Source organism: Ascaphus truei, chromosome 17 (assembly GCF_040206685.1).
Source record: "Ascaphus truei isolate aAscTru1 chromosome 17, aAscTru1.hap1, whole genome shotgun sequence".
NCBI lineage: Eukaryota > Metazoa > Chordata > Amphibia > Anura > Ascaphidae > Ascaphus > Ascaphus truei.
The window spans coordinates 37,464,233-37,489,191 of record NC_134499.1 but is presented as its reverse complement, the minus strand read 5'-3'; the positions used below and the strand labels follow the sequence as shown (position 1 = coordinate 37,489,191).

General features: G+C 40.3%; 1 protein-coding gene across 3 annotated transcripts in view; it reads right to left on the bottom strand.

Moving 5' to 3' along the window:
- TASOR (transcription activation suppressor) overlaps positions 1-24,959 on the bottom strand; it is a 45,725-nt gene that overhangs the window by 8,965 nt on the left and 11,801 nt on the right. For 2 of the 3 annotated variants that reach the window (XM_075574843.1, XM_075574841.1), the window contains exons 7-18: positions 23,352-23,470; positions 21,703-21,734; positions 21,297-21,402; positions 15,199-15,302; positions 15,005-15,108; positions 14,136-14,208; positions 13,960-14,034; positions 11,926-12,627; positions 10,638-11,062; positions 8,964-9,081; positions 5,520-5,579; positions 2,937-3,871 (exon numbers count right to left, since the gene is read on the bottom strand). In XM_075574843.1, the coding sequence (XP_075430958.1) occupies positions 2,937-3,871; positions 5,520-5,579; positions 8,964-9,081; positions 10,638-11,062; positions 11,926-12,627; positions 13,960-14,034; positions 14,136-14,208; positions 15,005-15,108; positions 15,199-15,302; positions 21,297-21,402; positions 21,703-21,734; positions 23,352-23,470 (2,853 nt within the window). The remainder of the gene's footprint in view (positions 1-2,936; positions 3,872-5,519; positions 5,580-8,963; positions 9,082-10,637; positions 11,063-11,925; positions 12,628-13,959; positions 14,035-14,135; positions 14,209-15,004; positions 15,109-15,198; positions 15,303-21,296; positions 21,403-21,702; positions 21,735-23,351; positions 23,471-24,959) is intronic. The other variant, XM_075574842.1, reaches the window with a different exon arrangement.

Sequence of the window (24,959 nt, the reverse complement as noted above, 5' to 3'; positions counted from 1 at the left end):
GGGGGAAAGGGGAAGTGGGGGGGGGGGGGGGAAAGGGGAGTGGGGGGGGGGAAAGGGGAGTGGGGGGGGAAAGGGGAGTGGGGGGGGGAAAGGGGAGTGGGGGGGGAGAAAGGGGATTGGGGGGGGGGGGGAAAGGGGAGTGGGGGACGGGGTGGAGAGCAGTGGGCATATGTATTGTCATAATTTATGTATGTGCATGTCCCCCCCCCCTCCGTGCGTCCGTCCCCCTGCTGGTTCAGCTGGTGGCCCCCCCCCCCGTTCCCCGTGACTCCTCCCCCCCGTTCCGTTACTCGCGGCTCGCCCCCCCCGTTCGCTGTGACTCGTGGCTCGCCCCCCCCCCCCCCGTTCCCTGTGACTGGCGGCTCGCCCCCCCCCCCCCGTTCCCTGTGACTCGCCCCCCGCCCGTTCCCTTGTGGCTCGCCCCCCCCGTTCCCTGTGACTCGCGGCTCGCCCCCCCCCGTTCCCCGTGACCCCCCCCCCCCGGCGCCCGCTTGGTCCCCCGATGTGCTGTGCCGTCCGGCTGAGTGAGGCGTGCAGGCGGCGGCAGGAAGCGCCCTGTGTGGGCCTGAGGCGCGAAGCAGCGCGCCTGAAATAGGAAGAGTTACTGGCGCCATAAGCTGAGGCGGGACGCGCAGTGGTGTGACTTACCTGAGGGGGATGTAGCACCGGGGAGGTAAGGGAGCGGCTGGGGTAGGAGGGCCGCGCTTCCCGTCCGGAGCCGGTGCAGGGCGGCGCACGTGATTGGGGGGGGGGGGGGGGGGGGGCGGACAGAGGGCGTGTGTGTGTGTGTGTGTGGCCCGTCACTCCGCCTCAGGCCAATGAGAGGTGTGCGGCCAAGGGACCAATGAGATTTCCCCTAGGGACACCGGACATCCAGACAGGCAGGCATACAGTGCTTTCACTAATATAGTATAAGATGTAACAAAAGTTTAAAAAGGGCAATCAAATTAGCAAACATGGATAATGAAAAAAGGATTGCAATAGAAAGATCAACCCTATAAAGTACTCTTAACCAAAAAATTAGTGTGAGATGGGCAGGCAAATTATTGGGAGAGAAGGAAAAAGCAGAGGTATTAAAACAAATTCTTTGTCCCTGTATTTACATGGGAAGAATCAATTGCAATAGTGGTGCCGCAGGAGGAAACCTATTAACAAGCAATTTGTTAACTGAGGAAGAAGTTTATAGGCGACTTATAAAAATTTAAATAAATAAGGTACCAGCCCCAATGGCATATATCCAAGACTTCTTACGGAGCCAAGTTCAGTTATAGCCAAACCATTATATTTAATACAAGGATTCCATTTCCATAGGCTCAGTACCACAAGATTGGCATAACGCAGATGTGGTGCTTATATTTAAAAAGGGAGCTAGATCACAACCGGGGAATTATAGACCTGTAAGCCTTTCATCAATAGTGAGAAAGCTACTTGAAGGTTTAGTACGAGATAATATTCAATAATACCGAATGGATAACATTAGTACTAGTCAGCATGTATTTATGAAGGCACGGTCATGCCAAACTAACCTTATTAGTTTCTTTGAGGAAGCAAGTAGGAATTTAGACCAGAGTAATGCAGCTGATGTGATCTACTTAGATTTTGCAAAAGGCTTTTGATACGATTTCACACGAGATTAGTGTACAAAATAAAGCAAATTGGACTTGGTAAAAAATATTTGCACCTGGATTGAAAACTGATTGAAGGATAGACGACAGAGGGTTGTAATAAATGGAACTTTTTCAGGTTGGGCTAAAGTGAATGGTGTACCTCTGGGATCGGTACTGGGACCCCTGCTTTTTAACTTGTTTATTAATGACTTTGAGGCTAGCATAGAGAGCAAAATCTCCATCTTTGCTGAGGACACTAAATTGTGTAAGGTAATAGAATCAGATCAGAATGTAATTTCTCTCCAGAAGAAGGACTTAGATAGACTAGAAACTTGGGCAGGTAAATGGCAGATGAGTTTTAATACCGATAAATGTAAGGTTATGCATTTGGGAAACAAGAATAAACAGGCAACTTACAAATTAAATGGGGTAAAATTAGGTCAATCCTTGATGGAGAAGGATTTAGGAGTGCTTGTAGACTGCAGGCTTAGCAATAGTGCCCAATGTCAGGCAGTAGCTGCAAAGGCAAATAAGATCTTATCTTGTATTAAACGGGCAATGGATGGAAGGGAAGTAAATATTAATTATGCCCCTTTACAAAGCATTAGTAAGACCACACCTTGAATATGGAGTACAATTTTGGACATCACTCCTTAGAAAATACATTATGGAACTAGAGAGAGTGCAGAATAGAGCACCCAAATTAATAAAGGGAATGGATAATTTGATTTATGTGGCAAGGCTAGCTGAATTAGATTTGTTTACATTAGAAAGAGGCGTCTAAGATGGGATATGATAACTATATACAAATATATTTCAGGGACAGTACAAGCTTTCAAAAGAACGAATCATCCCACGGGCAGTACAAACGACATGGGGTCCATCCATTAAAGGTTGGAGGAAAGGAGATTTCACCAGCAACAAAGGAAAGTGCTCTTTACAGTAAGGGCAGTTACAATGTGGAATTAATTACCCATGGAAACTGTGATGGCAGATACAATAGATTTGTTCAAAAAAAAGTTGGACTCTAAAAAAAAAAAAAAAAAAGAAAGATATACAGGGATATACCAAATAAGTAAATATGGGAAAGATGATCCACAGAGTAATCGGATTGCCAATAATATTTAGTGTCAGGAAGGAATTTATTTTTCCCCTTATGCGATATCATTGGATGATATGCAACTGGGTTTTTTGTTTGCCTTCCTCTGGATCAATATACTGTAAGTACGGATATAGGATAAAGTATCCGTCGTCTAAATTTAGCATAGGTTGAACTTGATGGACGTATCTTTTTTAAACCTCATCTACTATGCAACAAAATGTATTTACCTTTATTTCTCCACATGTGTTTTCTTCTTCTTCTGCATGGATATAAAATTTGACTATATTTTTGTTGACGTGTGTAAAAATCTTTACTAAGTTGTTGAATACCTCCGGATGCATTTGGTTGATTAAATCAGTTAATGCTGTATGTGTTGCAGAAAAGTTGATATCGGTCAAATTTGATATTTTCTCAGGGGACTCTGGCGGAAGTTCATGGGATACATTGTCCATTGTTGAGGCTTCCTTGTTATCGCCTTCTGCAATGTCATACTCGTCGTCTTTTGAAGACTGCTGCACTTCACAATCTTTATGGTGCAAACCACTGCTATGGACCTGGTCTTGCATTTCAGGCGTATCCATTTCAGTATGGAAAGGAACACATGTAGTTTCTTCTTCTTTTGGCACAAGTAATACGGATTCAACCGGTTCTTTGATTCCAACAACGATATTTCTTGTTCTGTCTACTTCACAGGAATATAGAGATGAATCAACAACACTATCTAACTTTTCATGCAACGCCTCTATATACTGCTGCACAGAAATATCAGAGGCCTGCGAATATAGCCAGTCTGAAAGTCTTGCCACCCTCTCATTAGAGGATAGCAGGGGTTTTGTTGCATTGCCAATAAATGTAATATCATTTTGTTTTAAAACCTCATAAAGCCGTTCTGAAAAGATACTGTAGACTTCCAGTACAGTGTTTTCTATTACTCCATTCTCACAGTGTTTGGTTTCAAACAAGTGATGCTCCCTCTTTGTTGCAATATGGTCCCTTCTATTGTCTCGCTCATATTTAAATGTCCTATGTCTTTCCTTCCTGTGCTCTTTATGTGGTGAATAACCAGAGCTTATCCTCCTCCTCCTGTGTAGCACCCTGGGATCCAATGGATGAGCATTTTCCGGTGGCCGTTGCACAAGTTGTTCTTCCGAAAGGTTTAGACCTGTACAGAAGAAAAAAAAAAAAAAGAATGAATATTTATACCTGTAAGAAATATAAATGCTGGCAGTACATATTATATTAGAGAATATTACCATTCTAGTACAGTTTTAGTCAAGCGTTTTGGATTCCCCCAACCACCCACCCTTTTAATATTAAAGCAAACACTACCATGTGCAAAAAAATTTCACGGATGGGGAAAAGTGATCACAATTTTACTTCAGTTTTGCACAAAAAAAGGTATTAAATAATTATTTTGGACTGGGACAAAAGCATTGAAGTTATCCTTGTACATTCCTATCAAAGCATGTCTTTTATACATGAATTCCCGGTGTCGGCTCCTTGTGACCTTAAGCAAGTCACTTTATCTCCCTGTGCCTCAGACACAAAAAAAATAGATTGTAAGCTCCACGGGGCAGGAACCTGTGCCGGCAAAATTTCTCTGTAAAGCACTACGTAAAACTAGCGCTGCTATACAAGAACATGCTATTATTTATTATTATTATAACATACTTGTTATGAAGCCTACAGCACGCTCGTAAGAACCAGCACTGTGCATGAAACAGTGCTATGTGCATTGGTGTTTGGATCTAGACATTAAGATGAGCAGCCATCATTGCTATTTAGCTACAACTCTCACATATTGTATAATGCAGAATATAGTTGTTTGTCATTTCTGTGATTCTTAATTTAAAAGTATTGCCACGAGCTAATATGGGATACAACAGCATGTAGCTGTTCACTTCCTGACATTTGAAACATCTTACAGTACTAAATTATTTTGTTGGCTCTTGATGTTAGTTTTGAGGACAACACTTGGATGCTTACATGAATTTCCAAAAACTAAATAAAAAGTAACTTGCTGCTCCCTACATTTAAAATAATATTCACAACCCATACAAAAAGGTTGTTACATTTATTACATAGGCAACTTTATTTTGGCTGGCAATATATACACTTGACAATGGAAACAATCTTTTAAACCAATGAATCCACATTTCCTAGAAATTGCAGATATGTTTAAATCATTCCAAAAAGATTCCTTCTAGACCAATTTCAAAATATCCATGAAACTGCACAAGAATCCAAAACTAAAGCAATAAAATGGACTAAACGAGGAGATGGTAAGCTGGACGAACATCTTAAAATGGCACTCAAACAAAACATCACTTTAAAAAGAGAAGATGTTTGAAAAAAAAACAGTGGAATGGAGAATAAGTGAAAACATGAGCATTGCAGCAAATCTAATTGGGAGAAAGAATTCCTGTAATATCAGCCCACAGAAGCAAATTCTTAGCACCTTTTAATATACATAGATTATCTTTCATCCTTAAGAGATACTTCCATAGTTATCCCTAGTTTAATAAAGTCAAGTAGACTTTTGGATTTCCTGCATTGGATTTGTCACATTCTTATTCTGTTGTAAAACCCCCAATAGTTGCCTTTATGGTCATAATTTGCACTTTTAAGCAAGTGACAAATAAAAACCGAGATTGCCGAGGGACAGAAAAAGCTGCACTTTGTTAGAAAATATTGCAATGTTGAAATCCTGCAAAAGGAGGCACTGAATTAATGGGGTAATTTATTCCCTTCGAATTGTAGCTCCATCAGCACCGGTATCAGGATCAAATGCAGAAGATTATCCTCCTCACCTTGTGCTTTTTCATCTCTAAGGTTTTCAACATGATCCTCTGGAGTTCTTCCTTCCTCTCCTGAGGGAAACCAGTAGTTAGAAATCATGGATTCTTATCCAAGTTCTATGCTACTTCTATTTTCTATAGCTTTATTGGCTTTGAACAAATCATTGTGGCCGAACACAGTTCTAAAAACACAAATTAAGTTAACCAGGATGTCCTAATAAATACTTGAAGGTGCAGTTAAACTTTTTTGCCAAGTGCCTTAATTTTCCCCTTGTAATCTTCATGTTAATTGAGCTATGAAGCTGCCCTGTAGTTTTAGATTTTGAAAAGAAAGACTATTTATAGCCCCTATAGGCAGATGATTTTAACCCCAGATTGAACCAGAGGAACAATTATAAAAAATAAAATAAAACGGAAAAAGAACCACTGGTGATGTAAAAGCAAAAAACGGAGCTGTGGACAAGGTACGGGTGATAAACAAGGATAGCCACAAAGGAAAAAACAAGGAGGGAAAGAGAAGGAAGGGGAGGGGGGGAGGAGGGGAGAAATACAGAGGAAAACACAAATGGGAACAAAAATGCCAAGAATAGAGCCAAAACAAATAAAAAATCCCAAATAGAAATAGATGTGCTGGAACTCTTCACAGGATCCAAACACCTCTTTATTAACCTAAAAAAAAACAAAAGAGGAGCGCAAGATCCATAGCACAGATCAATAAAAAAATGGGTTTTAATGAAAACAAGTTAAAAATGGCTACTCACGATGGTAGCCAAGACATGTACATGTAAAACATGGATACAGAGCCAGCAGGGGTATCAGCGGTAGGGAATCAGACTGGGAACAGGACCTAGTGTCCAGATGAGGCACTTCTGCTTCCGGTTAGGTTGCGATCAGACGTCACATCAAAGCAGGTCTCCCGGGAAAGTAAATCCACGACTCACAGGAACAGGTCCCAGAGTATGCTCAAATCTTGCTGGCTCTCAGAATAAACAGTCCACACGCGAAGAGACCCTACGTGTTTCATTGCGGCATAGTACTGCGACTTCATCAGGTGGTCCTCTGCTGGCTCTGTACCCATGTCCTAGCTACCATTGTGAGTAGCATTTTTACCTTGTTTACACACACACACACACACACACACACACACACACACACACACACTATATACCACTAGGATACATTTTCTTTAAGTTATTAAATTCTGCATGTTTGAAATACTATTTTACTTAAAGGTGCGGCATTACTTTAAAACCTAGACAAATAAAATCTAAAACCTTGGAGACTTGCACAGTGCAGACTTTTTTTTAGGTCATGCAAAAAATAGTGTGTGTGTGTATACACACACACTTTTTTGCATGACCTACAAAAATGTCCGCACTGTGCGAGTCTCCGAGGTTTTAGATTATCTGTCTAGGTTTTAAAGTAATGCCGTACCTTTAAGTAAAATAGTATTTCAAACATGCAGAATTTAATAACTTAAAGAAAATGTATCCTAGTAGTATATAGAATGACTAAGAATTCTGCAGTCAGTCTTAAATTGAATAAATGACAAATGAGCTCCGATGACTACCTACACGATTGACATTGGTTTCTCCCAAATTATAGCACACAGCACGAGTCAGTATCTTCATTCAACATGGAACGTATATTTACGATTGTACTTTAAATAACTTAAGATTGATTTGCAGAATTTTTTTGAATGACAAACAAAAAAAAAAAAAAAAAAGTCACAGCTCAAATTCCCACAAGTCAAAAGACTTTGTGCAAATAATTACCTGGTTCTTTATTGAAATTCATCTTCTCAACAAACAGATTCTCATAAAAATGTGCATTACACAGACTAAAGCAATGTTTGTATTTGAGCACAAACTATATGCACATGGGTTACTCTTCTCCAATCTTTTGCAATGCTACCGACATGGGGTGTTCTAGCTCAGAAAAACTATCACTTGAAAAATGTGCCTCACTTGTCACTAGGGGGTTAATAGTTTCCATAAAGTCTTGCATCATTGTTCACTTCGCATACACTCACTTTAATATCTTTGTAAAAGAGAAAACAATTGAGGTGTTTGTGATATTCTCTAGTCCCTGACAAATTACTACTTTAAAGGAGCAATACACCCTGACTAACCTTCATTTTGTATTTAATTTTTTTACACAGAATTAAAAACCAGGGGGGATCCTGCAGAGCGGTGCTACACTATTTTCAGCTCCCGGGCCCCACAGATGCCTACTGGTGAAGTTACAGATATTACTTCCCGAGGATTGAAATGGTTGTCCAATAGGAAGCCACAACTAATGACTGGATTGGCTGCTAAATCTTGGGAACCAAGAATAGGGTGGAAATGTGTGTTTGGGGGGGGGGGGGGGGGGGAAGGGGGGGGGGAGGGAGGGGACTTTTTTTTTTTTAAATGTACAAATTTGTAAATTAATGTAAAAAAATAAAAATCTAAGATTAAGCCAATATAATTAGGCTCTCAACGTGGCTACATATAACCACTACAATTCGGTCATACATTATTCTGTATAGCAGAATACCAATTTCCAAATATTCTATGCTCGCTTGTAATTGCCATTTCAGTAAGCAATGATAATTAAATAAACAAATGAATCATGGATGATATGAATCGTTGGGGGAAAAAAAAAGGGGGGGGGGGGGATAATCCAAATGTAAAATATTTTACTTCATAAATAACAATACAAACCTATTGAAAATCTGAGTCCTTAGTGAAGAGACAAGGTAGTTTTACTAGAGATGGAGTGAGCAAACTGGGGCGCGGCAGTTAGAGGCCCCGCGACCTTCGCCAAGGTATTTACACTAAATGCTGGGGGAAGCGCGAGGCCTCTAACATCCCTTACCTGCTGGCACCCGGGTCTTCCGCGACACGTCGCCATGGCAACGGGGGTCATTTGACGCCGGGTTGGAGGTGGGGGTGCGAACGCTGGGGGGATGGGAGTGAGAGGGGGGGGGGGGGGGGGGCGGGGAGCCGGCGCAGGTCAAAAACTATGCGAACATCTACTCAAGTATAGACTTGGAGTACAATTTTGTACGGCCGCAAAGCATTTTGTAGCAGCAACAATTATATAACACATGACATTTATATATTTACACCAAAGTTGCCCCACTGTTAAAACATGGCACTGCACCAAGATATTTACAAGGCGCACATCAGCTCATCTAAAAAAATGTAGAGCAGCAACTTTTCGCAAGGCTAGTTTTACAAAGAGTAGTGCTGCCCATTAAACTAAATTGAATATTATATTAGTCTACGCAAGTGGATGTCATTTTACTAGGAGCATATCAGTATCTCTTCTACCAACTAAACTGCTCCTTTAACATCACTAAAATGGAGTTGTTCTCTCCCCCCCCCCCCCCACTATAATAGTGTTGAATGTTACTCTATTAAGGTCAAGACAAACTTACATTAAAAGTAGTGATAAGTAAAAATGTGTTACCGGTAATTGGAATAAGTTTCCAGTGCATTTCCGACTCGAAGTTGCTTGAGCATCGTCGATGATAGACATTTTCAGTAGGGGTGCTGGGACACGGGCTGACACTTCCTGAATGTGGCTCCTAAAAATATGAAATAAAGCTATTGAGGCCACACTTTCTTCTCAAATTAGGACTTAATGAATCACTATATTGCTATCTCCATGTACTAGGATTAATAATGTGCTATTGCAGATCAAATGTGGTTACAGGGAATTTTCTCACAAGTCAATCGGGATAGCAAATTGTGATGCCTTTCAATAGCACTGCAGTTCCTAATCATCTTGCCAGCAAGGAAAAAAAAAAAAATTAGGTATACATTTCTTACTGTTATTTCTCTCAGAGTCCTTCCATGACAGCACACACCATGGGGTTTTTGCCCCTTGCTCTGCATAGTAGAACCACCTTTGCCAAAGAAAATAAAGACTCCCACCTAACATCTCCAGTTATACATTTAGCCATGCTGCAAAGACTTTGCTCAACCCCTATTATAATCACACAGCACAAATTATATTCTTACAAGAATTCTTTGTCTACCTTAGGGCGGAACGGAGGTAGAGGCTGCATAACAATCTTATCCTGATGGACCTTAAAATATGGTGCTTTACAAGATAAGGCCTGTCATTCCCCAATTCTTCTGGCTCAAGTAATCACTGTAAGGAATACGGCTTTGAGAACAAGCCATTTATCTTAAGGTTGAAGCAATCGTTGAAAGCGAGAAACCAATAATGCGTCCAAAATGATATTTAAGTCCCCGGCTGGGACTAGTGGGTGAATTCGAGGTTCTATTCTTCTCCCAGTAAGAACATCCGAAACAAACATCTACACACGCAGATAGGAAAAGCATGACTGGGGATCTCAGGTGTTAGGAACCTTTATTTGATTTGGGAAAGGTGGTCCTACCAAGACGTTGGATATGGCATAAACCCCATTGTGTGTACTGTCATGGGAGGGGACGAGAGAGGGAGAAGAAATCCCACCCTATTTTAACCCTTTACGTTTGTTTTCCAGTGTTCAGAATCCACCAATCCCATATGTAACATTAACTGTTGCCAGAACACATCCATTAAACGCAAGACAACCTCACCATGGCATTGCATCTGTAAAAAAAACCTTGGAAACACAAACACTTTCTCGCAGTTTATGCCAATGACATTGCATGTGCTTGGATTTCATTTTACTGTGACTTTAATTTTATGCAACAACTAAAGTGATGAGATATAGATATATCTATATTCCAAAGTGCATGTCTGCAATACCATACACACACTTCAAAATAAATGGACCCTATTCTACCTGTAACATCAGATTGTCACTTTTATGGGAAGAGGTGATTAACGAATGAGGAGTAAGATCGCACATTAGATTTTTTGTTAGCAATGTTTTCTCCCATGGTAATGTTATAATGGACAGTTGCGTGCCAACAAAAGCCTTCTTTATTTGGCCAACTAAAACTGTTCAACAGAATGAAAACTACAGAGTAACTTTAAACAAACATCTAATTTACCAATAAGCATAAATATGGTCCTTGTGGCATGGACAAAGTTTTCATTTCTGTTTGATTTTATTAAAGGCAGCAATGAATTTAATAATTTAAACATTAAAATGAAATACTTGCATCATCATACCAGGACACTTACTTCGATGTGTACTGGATGGTCTGTTGCCACTTCATCTTTAATTTGGAGGTCATCATTTAAAGGCTGTGTTATTAATGTTTCACTGCTTTCCTGCTGTTCTGGACACTGTGGGTCTTCATAACATATTTGCTCATCTTGTGCAGAACTATTCGTTACCATATTCTCTGCTGAGGCGTCATATTCCCGATTTTGTACCAGATCCTTATCGGTGGTTTCATTTTGAAGGTTTAATACTTCGTTTAAGGACTGTGCTAATGATGAATTCAAATAACCTGAATCAGCCAAGGTTTCTAGAAGCAATTTAAGACAGTCAGATGGATCATTAACAGGCGATTCTGAACTCTCCTGCCTCAAGTCTGTGTCTTGTCCACCAAGCGCACTGATAAAGGATGACATGGAATGTGAAGTTTCAACGGCTTCTTCTCCTGTGAAGAAAAACAAGACAATTGGTCCTTGTTAGAAGATGAAAGCTTTAAGTAGGTACAGTGCTAAAAAATACTCATCAGTAGCAAACAACATATCTGCTGTACAAGAATAAAACTTCCTGCCCTGCATACTAAATATAAATCTACCAAGTACTCTCCACTTTTCTACCGTGACGCTTAGTGCGATTGCTCTCCTTCTGCGGAAAGGAAATGTGTGCCAAGTGTATGGCGTCAATAGACATTGCGTCTTTGTGGCTTCCTTGTCGTTCCCTTTAGAACTTTTCCTGACAACTCTACGGGTGGGAAAAAAAAAAAAAATCTAAAAACCCCAGTCACCGCCATGACTGGTCACAGTGCGCACGCGAAGCAGGATTGGGCACACTGTTGCAGGGACCGGCAGTGACATGTCAGTCAGCGCTGCAACACAGGCTGCACACGTCAAGGTTTTAAGCGCCACGGATTTTACCACGCCTGGCAATTCTTCATTTCCTTCTCTAGTGTGTATGTATATTTTTAAAGCTGCCACCAGATATGCAGCACTTTACCATTTGTACTCTTTCTATACTATCATTAAAGTGCAGCCATACTGATGGATGTCTGTTAAGGAGTGCAAACCCCAAATACTGAATGCAAGTTGCAGTTACTTCTCAACAGAACAACGTCGCCTTTACATTAATCTGAAATACATCTGCGGACTACATTTATTCTTCATTCATAAGAGCTTTTTCTTTGTGAACAGATCCATAACAGGGGAATTGAAGTAGCAAATAAATGGAAAATTGGGCACTTCCCAAATGTGCTTAATCACTTGCCAAACATTTTCTAGTAAAACATTTATTTTTTAAACGTTTAATTTTACTTACCGTCGTCACGGTGGAAATTGTCCTCACTTTTCAGGTGCTTCCGCTTATTTTCAGAGCCACTTTCTAGTTTTCTTTTGAATCCACCATTCGATGTATCATCTGTTTCTGGTTTGCCAAAAGCATTCTGTTTCCTACTCTGAATCAAGTTTATCAGACCGTTTAGCTTGTCTAGATCGTAGTCTGCATTGTCAGGTACTTTTTCATGGACATCTTCAGCAAAACTTGCATGCATTGGACCATTTTTGTTCACCGTCTTAACATCCTCTTCATCTTCTACAGGCTCATAGTCTGATACTGGACTGAAGTGTGGAAACCTCTGGTTCTCTTTGATTAGTTCATCTGCTCTTTTAACTGCCAATGTATATGCTTCAGGTCCAAATACATAGTTACGTAAAGCAGTATCAAGATGGTTTTTAACTTTTGGAGCAGGATAAAGGCTTTTTTTGTAATCCAATCGAGAATCGTATGTCTTCAGACAAAAATCTTTGTGTTTTTGTGATCTGTTGGCTTTTCGTTTTAAATATATACGTACATGCTTTTCTACAACAACGTTGAAATCTGCAGAAGTATCTTTTTGGCTCTTAAGTAGAGCAAAATGCAGAGAAGAAAGAAAGGTTGTTAGCTCTGCCATAATCTCATGGTTGTCCGGCATCATCTCATGGTTGTCTTGCATTACTGTTGAGGTGGTTGAATAGTTTGAAGCTGATGAAGGAATGGAATAATTACTTTTGTAAAGCAGTTTTCATTTCACGTATTTGTTGGAGTTAGCACGATTTAAAAGTAGCTATAAAATATCAATACTTTTTAACCACCAATCAAATTAACTTTATCCAATTCTGTACGAGTTACCCAAGATTAAAACAGGAAGTTAGTATATGCAACGTAGTACAAGAAAAAATGCAGGCCTGTGTGTCAAGAGGAAAATATTGCATATAAACGGGATATTAAAGTGGAAACTATGTTTTTCTATTTTCAATCAATCAGTTAGAGATTTTAAATATTTATACCCAGAACGATAGACACTTAAGCTAAAAAGCTTATGCTCACAGAAGCAGGAAATGTATGCAGAACTACCATTACTTAATCAGAAATACATGGGGAAAGGAAAATATAATAATGTAAGGCAGGGGTTTTCAACTCCAGTCCTCAAGATCCCCCGACATGTCAGGTTTTAAGAATATACAGCTGAACCCCGTTATAACGAGGTGCTCGGCGTCCACATGACCGAGTTATAACCCGGATCGCGTTAGAAATGGCCGCCACGATCAGAGAGGACTTACCAGGCATCTGCAGCTCTCTCCCTGCTTCCTAAGGCTAAGTCCGCAGCTTTCAATTTGACTTGAGCGCAGAAGAGGGTTACATGACCCTTCTCTGACCATTAACAGCCCTACAGTGTATACATTCTTATATAATACACATACAAGAATCGAACCCATGACCTTTCAAATGCTAGTAGCAATTCTCTGGCTGCTAAACCACAGCGTTGGTGTGATTAATCTGACTGTATAAACAAACTTAACATCTATTTGATTGCATTGTGCAATATATGTTGTGTGTATATAGAATCAGATTTCAACACACCAACCCTGTGGTGTAGCAGCTAGAGAATTGCTACTAGGATATGAACGGTTATGGGCTCAATTCCTGCATGGCATGGTATAATTTATAAATTATTTTATAATCATTTATACATTATAAAATTATAATTTATAAAAGATGCCGGGTAAGTCAATAAAAGCATTGAATGTTAAAAAAAAAAAAAAAAAATTCTTGGGAGATGTTTATAAATCGGGAGCCACACAGACCGCGTTATATGCGGATCCGCACTGTAGCGGATTGCGCTATAACGAGGTTGAGCTGCATCAGCTTCAGCACAGGTGGTGCAGTTGAAGACAGCCATATGGGCGGGAGCTGGGATATCCTTAAAACCTGACCTGTTGGGGGGGTCTTGAGGACTGGACTGGAGTACCCCTGATGTAAGGTGTTGAGGTTCAGCATACATCAAAAAAAACAAGCAAAAATCCCCACACTTACGATGTTCACGAACTTCCCTAGACTCTTGGTAAAGGAACAGTGCATGTAGGAGGCGAGACTTGCCACACGTAGCTCCTGAAATGTGGTAATATGGTTTTAGTCACATTTCTACAGGTGTCTAATTTTACATTAAACGTAAAAATTAAAATATATTACTTTGACGAAAAAAAGCCTACCGTATGAAGAGGTCATTTGGGTCGGATAAAAGAAAAACAGAAATCCTTTGTCTGCCAGTGGTTTAACCAAAGCCTATGGTTAACAAAAAAATACCTGTTATTTAGCATTATTTAAAAACCCATAGATGAGCAGTACAAGATTTACAGGTACTTTCATACTTCTATGGAAAGCCATCAACACACCTTTCTTATCTTCAATACTTTGCTACCACATAGAATGCTTAAATTGCTATTCACACAATGGTAGCATACAGGCATCCCTTGATATACGGAATTTCACTATAACAAAATTTATAATTTAGAGAAGAAGTTTGATATATCCGGATTTTTGAATCTTTAAATGATCCATTTTGGGGGAGGAAAATGGTACAGCAGTTCATACTACTCCAGGTAATTTGAGCGCGCTGGTCACTGGTTTTCCAAGCTCTTGCCATGCAACCCTTGTCTGTTTTGTTATACCCTTCCAGTCCCTCCCAGTAACCCCAATTCCACCACTTCCTCACACAGCAATCATCCATTTCCGGGAAGTACAATATTTTTTATTTTGATCAAATAATTACCAAAATTTCCAATTAAAGTATGCTTTAAAAAAATAAATAAATAAAAGTTTGCTGCATAATGTGTGATTTTATTATGTCTTGGGGACAAAATGTTTTCCGTACGCACGCATCTCCAGTTATACAATGCAAGTTAATGGGGAAATAGGGTCCAATACACACAATTTTGCTGTATGGACACACACACACACACACACACACACACCCACACTAAAAGCACTTAAAAATATAATAAAGAAGTTCTTGACACCCTGGGTGGTCTCTAACAAATCCATTTAAAAACTTTATAAAAAAAATAAAAATAATACGCACCAGTTTTTCTTTGTCTAGTTTTTGTAGTAAGCCCTGCAAGTTATTGCCGGTCCTCGTCTTGTCCACAACTTCATATAGACGGCTATACATTCCACCCACCACGACTGTCACAAAACATAAAAAAAAATATTAATTCATTATAACAGTAACAACTTGCATCTAATTTGGTATTTTTTGTACAGGACATTCCTTACCTTCCCTTGACTTGTTGTGTGTTTCTTTACAGAATAATATTGATGGAATTTTCTTCTTGATCTGATCAATGTGCATAAAAATCTCCAAGTCCAGCTTCTCCGGTCTAATATAGAAATAAAATTAATGCAAAAATATATCCATCCATCGACCACACACACACACACACACACACGCGTAGCAAAAGAAAATGGAGGTATGTATAGCACTCAAGTATGCAGACTAATCTAACAAATCAAATTTTACTATACAATTTACATAGTTGCATAGTAAATGAGGTTGAAAGACATACGTCCATCAAGTTTAACCTATGCTAAATTTAGACAACAGATACTTTATCCTATATCTATACTTCCTTATTGATCCAGAGGATGGCAAACAAAAAAAACCCAGAGTCATATCATCCAATGATATCTCATAAGAGGGAAAATAAATTCCTTCTCGACTCCAAGAATTGGCAATCGGATTATTTCCTGGATCAACATTCTTCCCATGTTTACCTATTTGGTACAGCCCTGTATACCTTTCCTTTCTAAAAAGATGTCCAACCTTTTTTTGAACAAATCTATCTGCCATCAGTGTCTCCATGGGTAATGAATTCCACATTAACTGCCCTTACTGTAAAGAACCCTTTCCTTTGTTGCTGGTGAAATCTCCTTTCCTCCAACCTAAAGGTATGCCCCAAGACCTTTGTACTGCCCTTGGGATGAATAGTTCTTTTGAAAGCTCCTTGTACTGTCCCCGAATATATTTGTATATAGTTATATCCCCTCAGACGCCTCTTTTCTAATGTAAATAAATCTAATTTAGCTAGCCTCTCCCCGCAAGTTAGATCGTCCATCCCCTTTATTAATTTGGTGCCTCTTCTGTGGTCTTACCAATGCTTTGTAAAAGGGGCATAATTAATGTTTACTTCCCTTCCATCCATTGCCCGTTTAATGCAAGATAAGATATTGTTTGCCTTTGCAGCTACTGCATGACTTTGGGCACTATTGCTAAGCCTGCTGTCTACAAGCACGCCTAAATCCTTCTCCATCAAGGATTCCCCCAATTTATCCCCATTTAATTTGCAAGTCGCCTGTTTATTCTTGCATCCCAAATGCAAATGTAACCTTACATTTATCTGTATCAAACCTCATCTGTCATTTACATGCCCAAGTTTCCAGTCTCTCCAAGTCCGTCTGGAGAGAAATTACATCCTGTTCTGATTCTACTACCTTACACAATTTAGTATCATCAGCAAAGATGGAAACTTTGCTCTCGATGCCAACCTCAAGGTCATTAACAAACAAGTTAAAAAGCAGTGGTCCCAGTACTGATCCCGGAGGCACTCCACTCACGACCTTAGCCCAAACTGAAAAAGTTCCATTTGAGACAACTCTGTTGTCTGTCCCTCAACCAGTTTTCAATCTAGGTGCATATATTTTTACTGAGTCCAATTTGCTTTATTTTGTACACCAACCTCATGTGGAACCATATCAAAAGCCTTTGCAAAATCCAAGTAGACCGCATCAACTGCATTACCCTGATCTAAATTGCTACTCACCACCTCAAAGAAACAAATAAGGTTAATTTGGCATGATCTATCCTTCATAAATCCATGCTGACTATTACTAATAATTTTGTTTTCCATTAGGTATTCCTGAATATTATCCCATATTAAACCTTCAAGTAGTTTCCCCACTATTGAAGTCGGGCTTACAGGTCTGTAATTCCCTGGTTGAGATCTAGCTCCCTTTTTAAATATAGGCACCACATCTCCTTTACGCCAATCTTGTGGAGCCTGTGTAAATGGGAGTCCTTGAATATTAAATGTAATGGTTTGGCTATTACTGAACTTAACTCCTTGAGAACTCTTGGGTGTATGCCATCAGGGCCAGGTGCCTTATTTACTTTCATTTTTTCAAGCCGCCTATGAACTTCTTCCTCAGTTAACCAATTGTTCATTAATATGGAGGTTGTGGCTTCCACCTGCTGCACTACAATTGAAATTGATTCTTCCCTGGTTAAGAGAGGCAAATAATTTGTTTAATACCTCTGCTTTTCCCTTATCTCCAATAATCTGCCTGCCCATCTCACACTGAAAGGGTCCCATATTTTCTTTTCTCATTTTTTTGTTATTAAGGTACTTAAAGAACTTTAGGGTTGATCTTACTTTCTAATGCAATCCTTTTTTCATTATCTATTTTTGCTAATTTGATTGCCCTTTTGCAATTTTTGTTACGTTCCTAATAATTCTGAAACAATGTCTCCGTCCCTTTTGACTTAAAGAATCTAAACGACTGCATCTACTTTTCCATTTCCTCCCCTACCTGTTTATTTAGCCACGTTGGTTTTGACTTATTTATTTTATACTGTACTTATTACCCAACAGTATACACTGATGAGTGTGCTTGTCTAACAATGTTTTAAAGACTGCCCATTTATCTTCGACATTTTTCCCTGCAAAAGCATCATTCCAATGTATTACTTGTAGATTAGTCCTCAGTTTATTAAAAATCTGCCTTTCTAAAGTTGAAGGTCTTCGTTGAACCCAAGTAAATCTGTTTTCTGATCATTTATTTTAAATGAGACCATGGTATGATCACGGTTACCCAAATGTTCCAGGACTTGAATATTTGCTATAACTTCTACATTGTTTGATATTACCAAATCCAGTATTGCCCCTCTCCTGGTTGGTTCCTCAATAAATTTGGGTCATATAATGGTCTTTAAACACCCTCAAAAACCTATTTCCTTTTGTTGTAATGCTAATCTCATTGCCCCAGTCTATGTCTGGAAAATTAAAATCACCCATTAATTTTTTCTTTATACTTTTACCTCCACTGCTAATTTCTATCCACAAGGTCTCTACATTTTCATCATTTCCTCAATAAACATGTTCCCTTATAATAGGTTTTAGATCCGGTTTAACATATAAAAACATACTCCACCTCCTCTTCTATTTGCTCGATCCTTCCGAAAAAGGGAATAACCCTCTAAATGAACTGCCCATTCATGAGTTTCATCCCACCATGTTTCAGTAATGCCCATGATATCATACTGCTCCATTGTAGCTATTAATTCAAGCTCCCCCATTTTATCAGGCTTCTTGTATTAGCAATAACAGGAAAAGGGAGACCAAAAAGCGCACCAGCAAAAACAGAGCAGGAAGGACCCAAAACGAACAAATGATTAAAAGGGCACTTTAATGTGACAAGAGACCCATCCAACGCGTTTCGAACGTCACAGCGTTCTTTTTCCTTGAAAAGGTCTCCCTTTTCCTGTTATTGCATAATTGTAGCTGCACAGCTTGCCTTCCTACTACCAGGATGTGAGTATTGCTTATTTTCAGGGGAACCTGCCGATGAGACTGAGGGTGAGTGGGCTTGTACCATCTACCACCTGTCTTCAGGAGGATAGTACCCATACTATTGCACATTAAGTACTATATTATTCTTATTAGTACCCTGGTTTAGTGGTTTGGCTTATTTTATTCATTGCACCTGCATTTGAGCGCTTTAGCCACTTTCCACATTCTTGTATTAGCAAGCATGCATTTAACTATTTTTTCAGCCTGTACTATTATCTTATCCTTCCTTTCTTCGCCAACTTGGTTTAGTCTTTAGAAGTTTAGTATTATCTGTATTTACTATGAGTGTCTCACTTCTTGTCAAACTCGCCCTTGCCCCCATTCTTCCTCCATAGCCCCTTGTTTCCTCATCTATTCTATTTAGTTCATTATCTGTTTCATTCCCCTCTCCCCTCCTAGTTTAAAATCTCCAACCTTTTTAACATACTCCCCCCTAGCACAGAGGATCCCTCTTCAATGAGGTGCAATCCATCCATAGAATAAAGATGGCACCTCTCAGAAAAGGAGTCCCAGTGCCCTAGAAACCCAAAACCCTCCTACTTACAACACCACTTTCTTAGCCATGCATTAAACCTCCCTAAACTCCGACTGTCTCCCTGCGGTAGCGCATGGCACTGGTAGTATTTCAGAAACTACTACTTTGGAGGTCCTTGCTTAAGCTTTTGGCCTAGATTCCAGAAATCATTTGTTAGGACCCTCCATCGTTCTTCAACTTTGTCATTGGTGCCAACATGTACCAAGACCGCTGGGTCAATCCCAGCCCCTCCAAACAAACAATTTGTCTACCCGATCCACAATGTGCCGAACCCGAGCACCCGGGAGGCAACAAACTGTTCGGTTCATGCGGTCATGGCAACAGATTTCCCGATCTACCGCCCTAATGATGGAGTCCCCCTACCACCACCATCTTTCTTTGTATTTGAGCATCCTGAGTCCCCTGTGTGCTGGATGAACTATTCCCCTGGCTGCTAGAGGAATCAGTCTCCCCCAGACTTGGCATTTCTGCCCTGACACTCCCAATATCGTCACTCAATATGGCAAATCTATTGGGATGTGTCAGCTCAGAACTGGCCTGTCTCTCCCTATTGCCCCCGCTTCCCATTCTAAATGATACCCAGCGACCTACCTGTTCCTCACCAACAGCGCCACCATCTGCCCCACTAATCGAAGCAAGGGCCTGGTCAGTGAGCACTTAGCCCCTTTCAAGATTGTCAATGTCCCTTAATACTGCAAGTCTCCTCTTCAGACCAGCCACCTGACTCTAAGGCCTAGGACATAGTAAAATCAGCGTCGCTGAGGCGGGCTGAGCTGAACAGATGCACAAAGCCCCTGCATCTGTAATCAGCGCGGCTATAGTTTCTCCCTCCGCATGCTTGCTGATGCGTGCGGAGGCTGAGAAAATATGAAGAGACAGGCAGGTTTGAAATTTTGCCGCTTGGGGGAGCGGAGGAGCGGTCACGTGACCGCTCCCATCCAATGGGGCTGCAGCCTTTTTTTTTCCTACTGTGTCGGTGTTCTGAGATAGAGCCACCAGTCCAGCACAGCGCTGTGTGTGTGGCTGTGTGTGTATGTGTATATATTTATCAAAGTTGCACAATGTTAATAAATAATGTATTCTCACAACGTCTTTTTTAATTTTTAGATGATATAATTTACACACACACACACACACACACACACACTGATACCCGCCTCCCAAGCGCGCTTGCTGTCTCTTCTGCAGGAATGCAAAAAGCTCCTGGTAGAGCGAGCGGCAGCAAGCAACAGCGAGCAGCAGCACCAAAGTGTTTACTATGTCCCAGGCCTAAAGAGACCACCCGCTCACACCTGTCACAGCGGTATGCTCCTTGGAACAGCTGCTCCAAGTGCACATACATGTGGCAAGATGTGCATTGAGTGGCATTTTCAATCCTGCTCATTGTAGCAACTATGAAGTTTATAAGTAGTAACAATAAACTGTACTTCAATATATTATACCTTGCTTAACCCCTTCCTCGTTAAAACGGCTTCTATTTCTAATTGCACACTTAATACAACAAGCACTTGAAATTAACCAGTCACGCAGACCAGGAGACGCAAGCTCAATAAGTAAAAGGTTACAGATTGGCAAAGTTTAAGCCAGCTTCGTTTTATCAGCTGGTGACCAATAATAATACTCAAGCACACTCAATCCAGCGATTCAATTCCTCACTTATTATACAAATTAACACACAGCACTGGAGACCCCCAGATAATAAATAAATATATATATTTTTTTCTTCACATTTGCACTTTACTTTGTATGATTTGTGTGTTTTAATTTGAATAAAAGTAAAGCATTGAATTGTTGGATTAGGCGTTCGAGTACTAAACGTAGCCGCCTCCTTTACTCCCCATGTCATCTATCTGTAGTTTTGTAAGTAAGATTCTGGTTGACCACCAAGAAAATTAACTTAAGATGTTTCATTTCACTATATATTTTGTACACACATTTACGCTGACACCTATCAAACCCTTTGTAGTTAAGCTGTGTTCAAATATGTCTTTTTGTCCAAGAACTGGAACATTCGTCTGTTAGCCACTGCTTGGCATGTCTCTGTCATGGGAATTTAGATTCAGCTCATCAGAATAGTAAACGTAACTAAATTTTCACATGCCCCAAAAAGAACACAAGCCAATATGTTTTATTACTATAATGCCTGAATATATTAATCTGGTACGGATTTATTTAACAGAAATTGAGAGAAAAAAAAATGGTACTGTACTCACAGTTTATATGGGATAAAGGGGCCATGTGCTGATCTCAGAGAGGCATAGCACAAAAGTTTTCCTTTGCTTAGAAGTTGCCCTCTCCACAATGTAAAGCTGGCCCTGTCTATATAAAAAATAATAAAAAAAACATTATACACAATTTGCTCCATTGAATCTGAAAATTAAAATGGTTTTTAAAAAGCACTAGCACTTATTAACAGATTTATCTAAATCACAATACTGTATTACATATAAAGCTTCAGAGACATGCTTTTCAAAAATGTGTAATTATACTATGCAACTAAAGTAATATTTACAATGTAAAGTCTGTTCGGAGATAGTTATATTAAAAAATATAATTTTAAAAAGTACTACATTCTCATGCTACACAAATGTCTTAACATACTTTAAGAGTTACACATACCTGAGATTCTTTCCGAGTTGAAGCTGTGAGACCTAGGAAAAGCACATACAATTCTTTGTTACCCACATTTTATTTTTTTTGCATCTGAAGACAAAATTTGAAGTTGAATAAGTAGCTACACAATAACAAGAGCGTTTTGCAATCTCAGTTTCTAGTCTTCACACCAATAAGCATAAAGACCGTTTACAGCTTTTCCTATGAAGAACCAAATGTATCCAACAAGAAGGCATCAGATAACGGGCAACAATGCTACATTACTTCAGTACCAATGTGACACCCAGGACCCTGCACTAATCTTCTTCCCAAAGCAAAGCATTAAAGATCAATTAAACCTACTCTAAATGTATGTATATCTTTATTTATATAGCGCCCACCGCTGTACTTCGCACTTTACAAGAGAGACAACACAGAACAGGGAATTATAATAAGTGCAACACAAGATTAGACAGTAGGAAAGGAAATCCCGGCTCGGAGAGCTTGCAATCTTAGTGGGATGTTGGGAGATTTACAGAGATAGCAGGTTAGGGAATAAGTGCAGGAGATGGCAGTGCTTAGCCACAATGGTTGGTAGGAGTGACTGTGGGACAGTAGCCATGAGTCTGGGCTATTGAAATGCTTCATTTAAGAGGTGAATTTTAAGGTTTGATTCAAAGGTGGGGAGAACAGGTGCTTGGCGAATACAGAAAGTGAGGGATTTCCACAGGTAAGGGGCAGCGAGGGAAAAAGATTTATGGCGAGAGAGAGCAGTAGAGGTGAAAAGGAGACTATTATGAGTAGAGGGCGTGAGACAAGCAGGGGCATAGCGAGAGATCAAAGCTATGGCCGAGATAGGTGCGCGCACCTGTCGCTCGAGCGATCCCTGTACTGAGATCCGAGGCGATGGGGAGGTGTGGCGGACGTGTCACAAGGCTGGTTTGCCCTCATTGGCTGAACCGCTCACGTGACGCGGCCGTCACACGAAACAACAATCATTTGTCTTTTCAAAATCTGCCGCACGGTCGCTCTGCATCGCTCGCACTATGGGCGGCCTCAAAGAGGTCTGTTAGCACAGCCGCACCCACTATAATCACAGTCTAATATGAAGGGAGGAGCAGATGAGTGAAGAGCCTTTGATTAAGGATGAGAACTTTGTAGGTGATCCGAAATTTGATGGGAAGCCAGAAGAGGGATTATGGAGATGATCAGAGACTGTTTTGGAAGGAAGTCAACTTATTCTAGCAGCAGAAATTTGGATAGATGGCAAAGGAGAAAGTTGTGAGGCAGAGAGGCCTGTTAGCAGTATGTTACAATAATCCAGACCGGAGAGAATAAGGCCATGCATTAGTTTTAAGTCAATATATTGACAGGAAAGGGCGGCTCTTTGCAATATTACCGAGCAATTAGTGACAAATTTTAGCCATGCCATAATGTACACTGTACGTCATTGCCCCATGCTAGTTTTAAGGGGTTTAGGCGATCGGGGCTCAATCGCATACCACTGAAGGGGGAGGTCCGACCTCTCCCAGTCACATCAAACCCCGACGGCTGGAACAGAAGCACATCATGTGACAGCGCCGAAGAGCTGTCACGTGATGCGGAAGTGCCAGAGGATCCGTGGCCAGGAAGGTGGAACGGGCCTACGGCACTGAAAGGGTTCAACAACAGCTTACCTTGTTACAGACAGAGACCGTGTCATTTCTTCCTTGTATTTGAATGAGACAATAGCGTATGGACAAACGTGTCTTGGTCTTTTGCGGATGTCATCAAAGCCATACTCGTAAAAGTAATACTATAGAAAGGAAGGTGGGGGGGTAGGGGGTTATATAAAATCAGAAAAGCTATAACATTGTCATTCAATATCAGACCATTAGTGTGTTTTTTTAGGTTTTGGAAATTATCTAATAAAACAATTATAAGGTACAAATGCCTACACTACAATGACTGTATCTGCACAAAACCCGTGTGTTCTCTATTCAATGTCCACCAAAAAAATAAATTAAAAAAAAACCACCACAAAATGCATATGCTCCCTGTGATTATTGAGCAATGTTTTAAAAAATAAAATATTAGCTCTGACAAACTATCACAATTAGGATCTGATAAATGTGTTTAATTATGGTTTCTGGGAAATGCTAGATCAGTTTTAGAATTTGCCTCTTGCAGAGAAAGCTCTTCGATGATGAATATTCAAACAAAAGCTATGCTTATTCTATAAAATATACCCCAAAGCATAAGGCTGAGTCCAGGGTCAGCGCTTAGGCGCTGACCCGCGCTCACGCTCGGCAGTGAGCCCCTGCAGCCGCAATGAGGGCGGCTTTAGCAGAGGCTCGCGCACGCTTCCGCAAGCGTAGGTCTTATTCAATTTTTAGTTTTTCGCGCTCACGGGAGCACAGGGCCGGTCACGTGAGCGTTTCGCCCAATGAGGGCGAACCAGCTCCGTGACGTCACTGGCCCGCCACCCGACGGCGCGCAAACTAAGGCCAGGGAAAGCACCCACTTTCCCTCAGCGCGCCTCCGCACGGCTGCAGTCTCTATGAAATCAGCCTAAGTCTCTTGCATTTTCAAATTTCACAACAAATTTTCTTAGATTTCATCGTTACACCCACAGGACCATAAACTACCTCTTTAAGAATGACTGCTAGTGTGGCCTCAGCACAACCCAGGACTGTAATATGGTCTCCATGAAATTAAAGTTGTTCCTCTAGGAGCTATGGTACACAGGTTATAAATATATACACATATGCCTCGGGCCTATATAAACAAGCAAAATTGCTCCTGCATGGAAAGAATGGGTTCGCAGTGTGACTGGTGTTACTCACTAGCCATTAAAGGGGAAGTCAGTTACATGTAGGCAAGGTAAGCCTTTAAAAATTATTATTATTTTTAACACAAATACAATTAGTTTTTATTTTATTAACAGTTACTTTGTGTTTGTATGGTTAACAAATTCTGCAGGAAGTTTTTACAATTGTATCGGTCTCAAAACTTAATGAATTCTAGAATTATAATATTGAGAATTTTTCATTCTTTCAATATATTTGTAAAGTCATTATGAGGCTATGACCACTAGGTAATAAGAGAATTATAGACATGTATATGCTGTAAAAATAACATTGAAAGGGGGAGGGGGAGAAATATATATCTAATAGCATTGAGTAGTTATTTTTTCCTACATGGGCAGGAACAGGTGTTACCAGGAGCTGAAATTAAAAGCAATTCAGTGTCCAGGACCCCCAGGTTCCCGAAATACATACTGGGAAAGGTAGCGCTGATGTAAG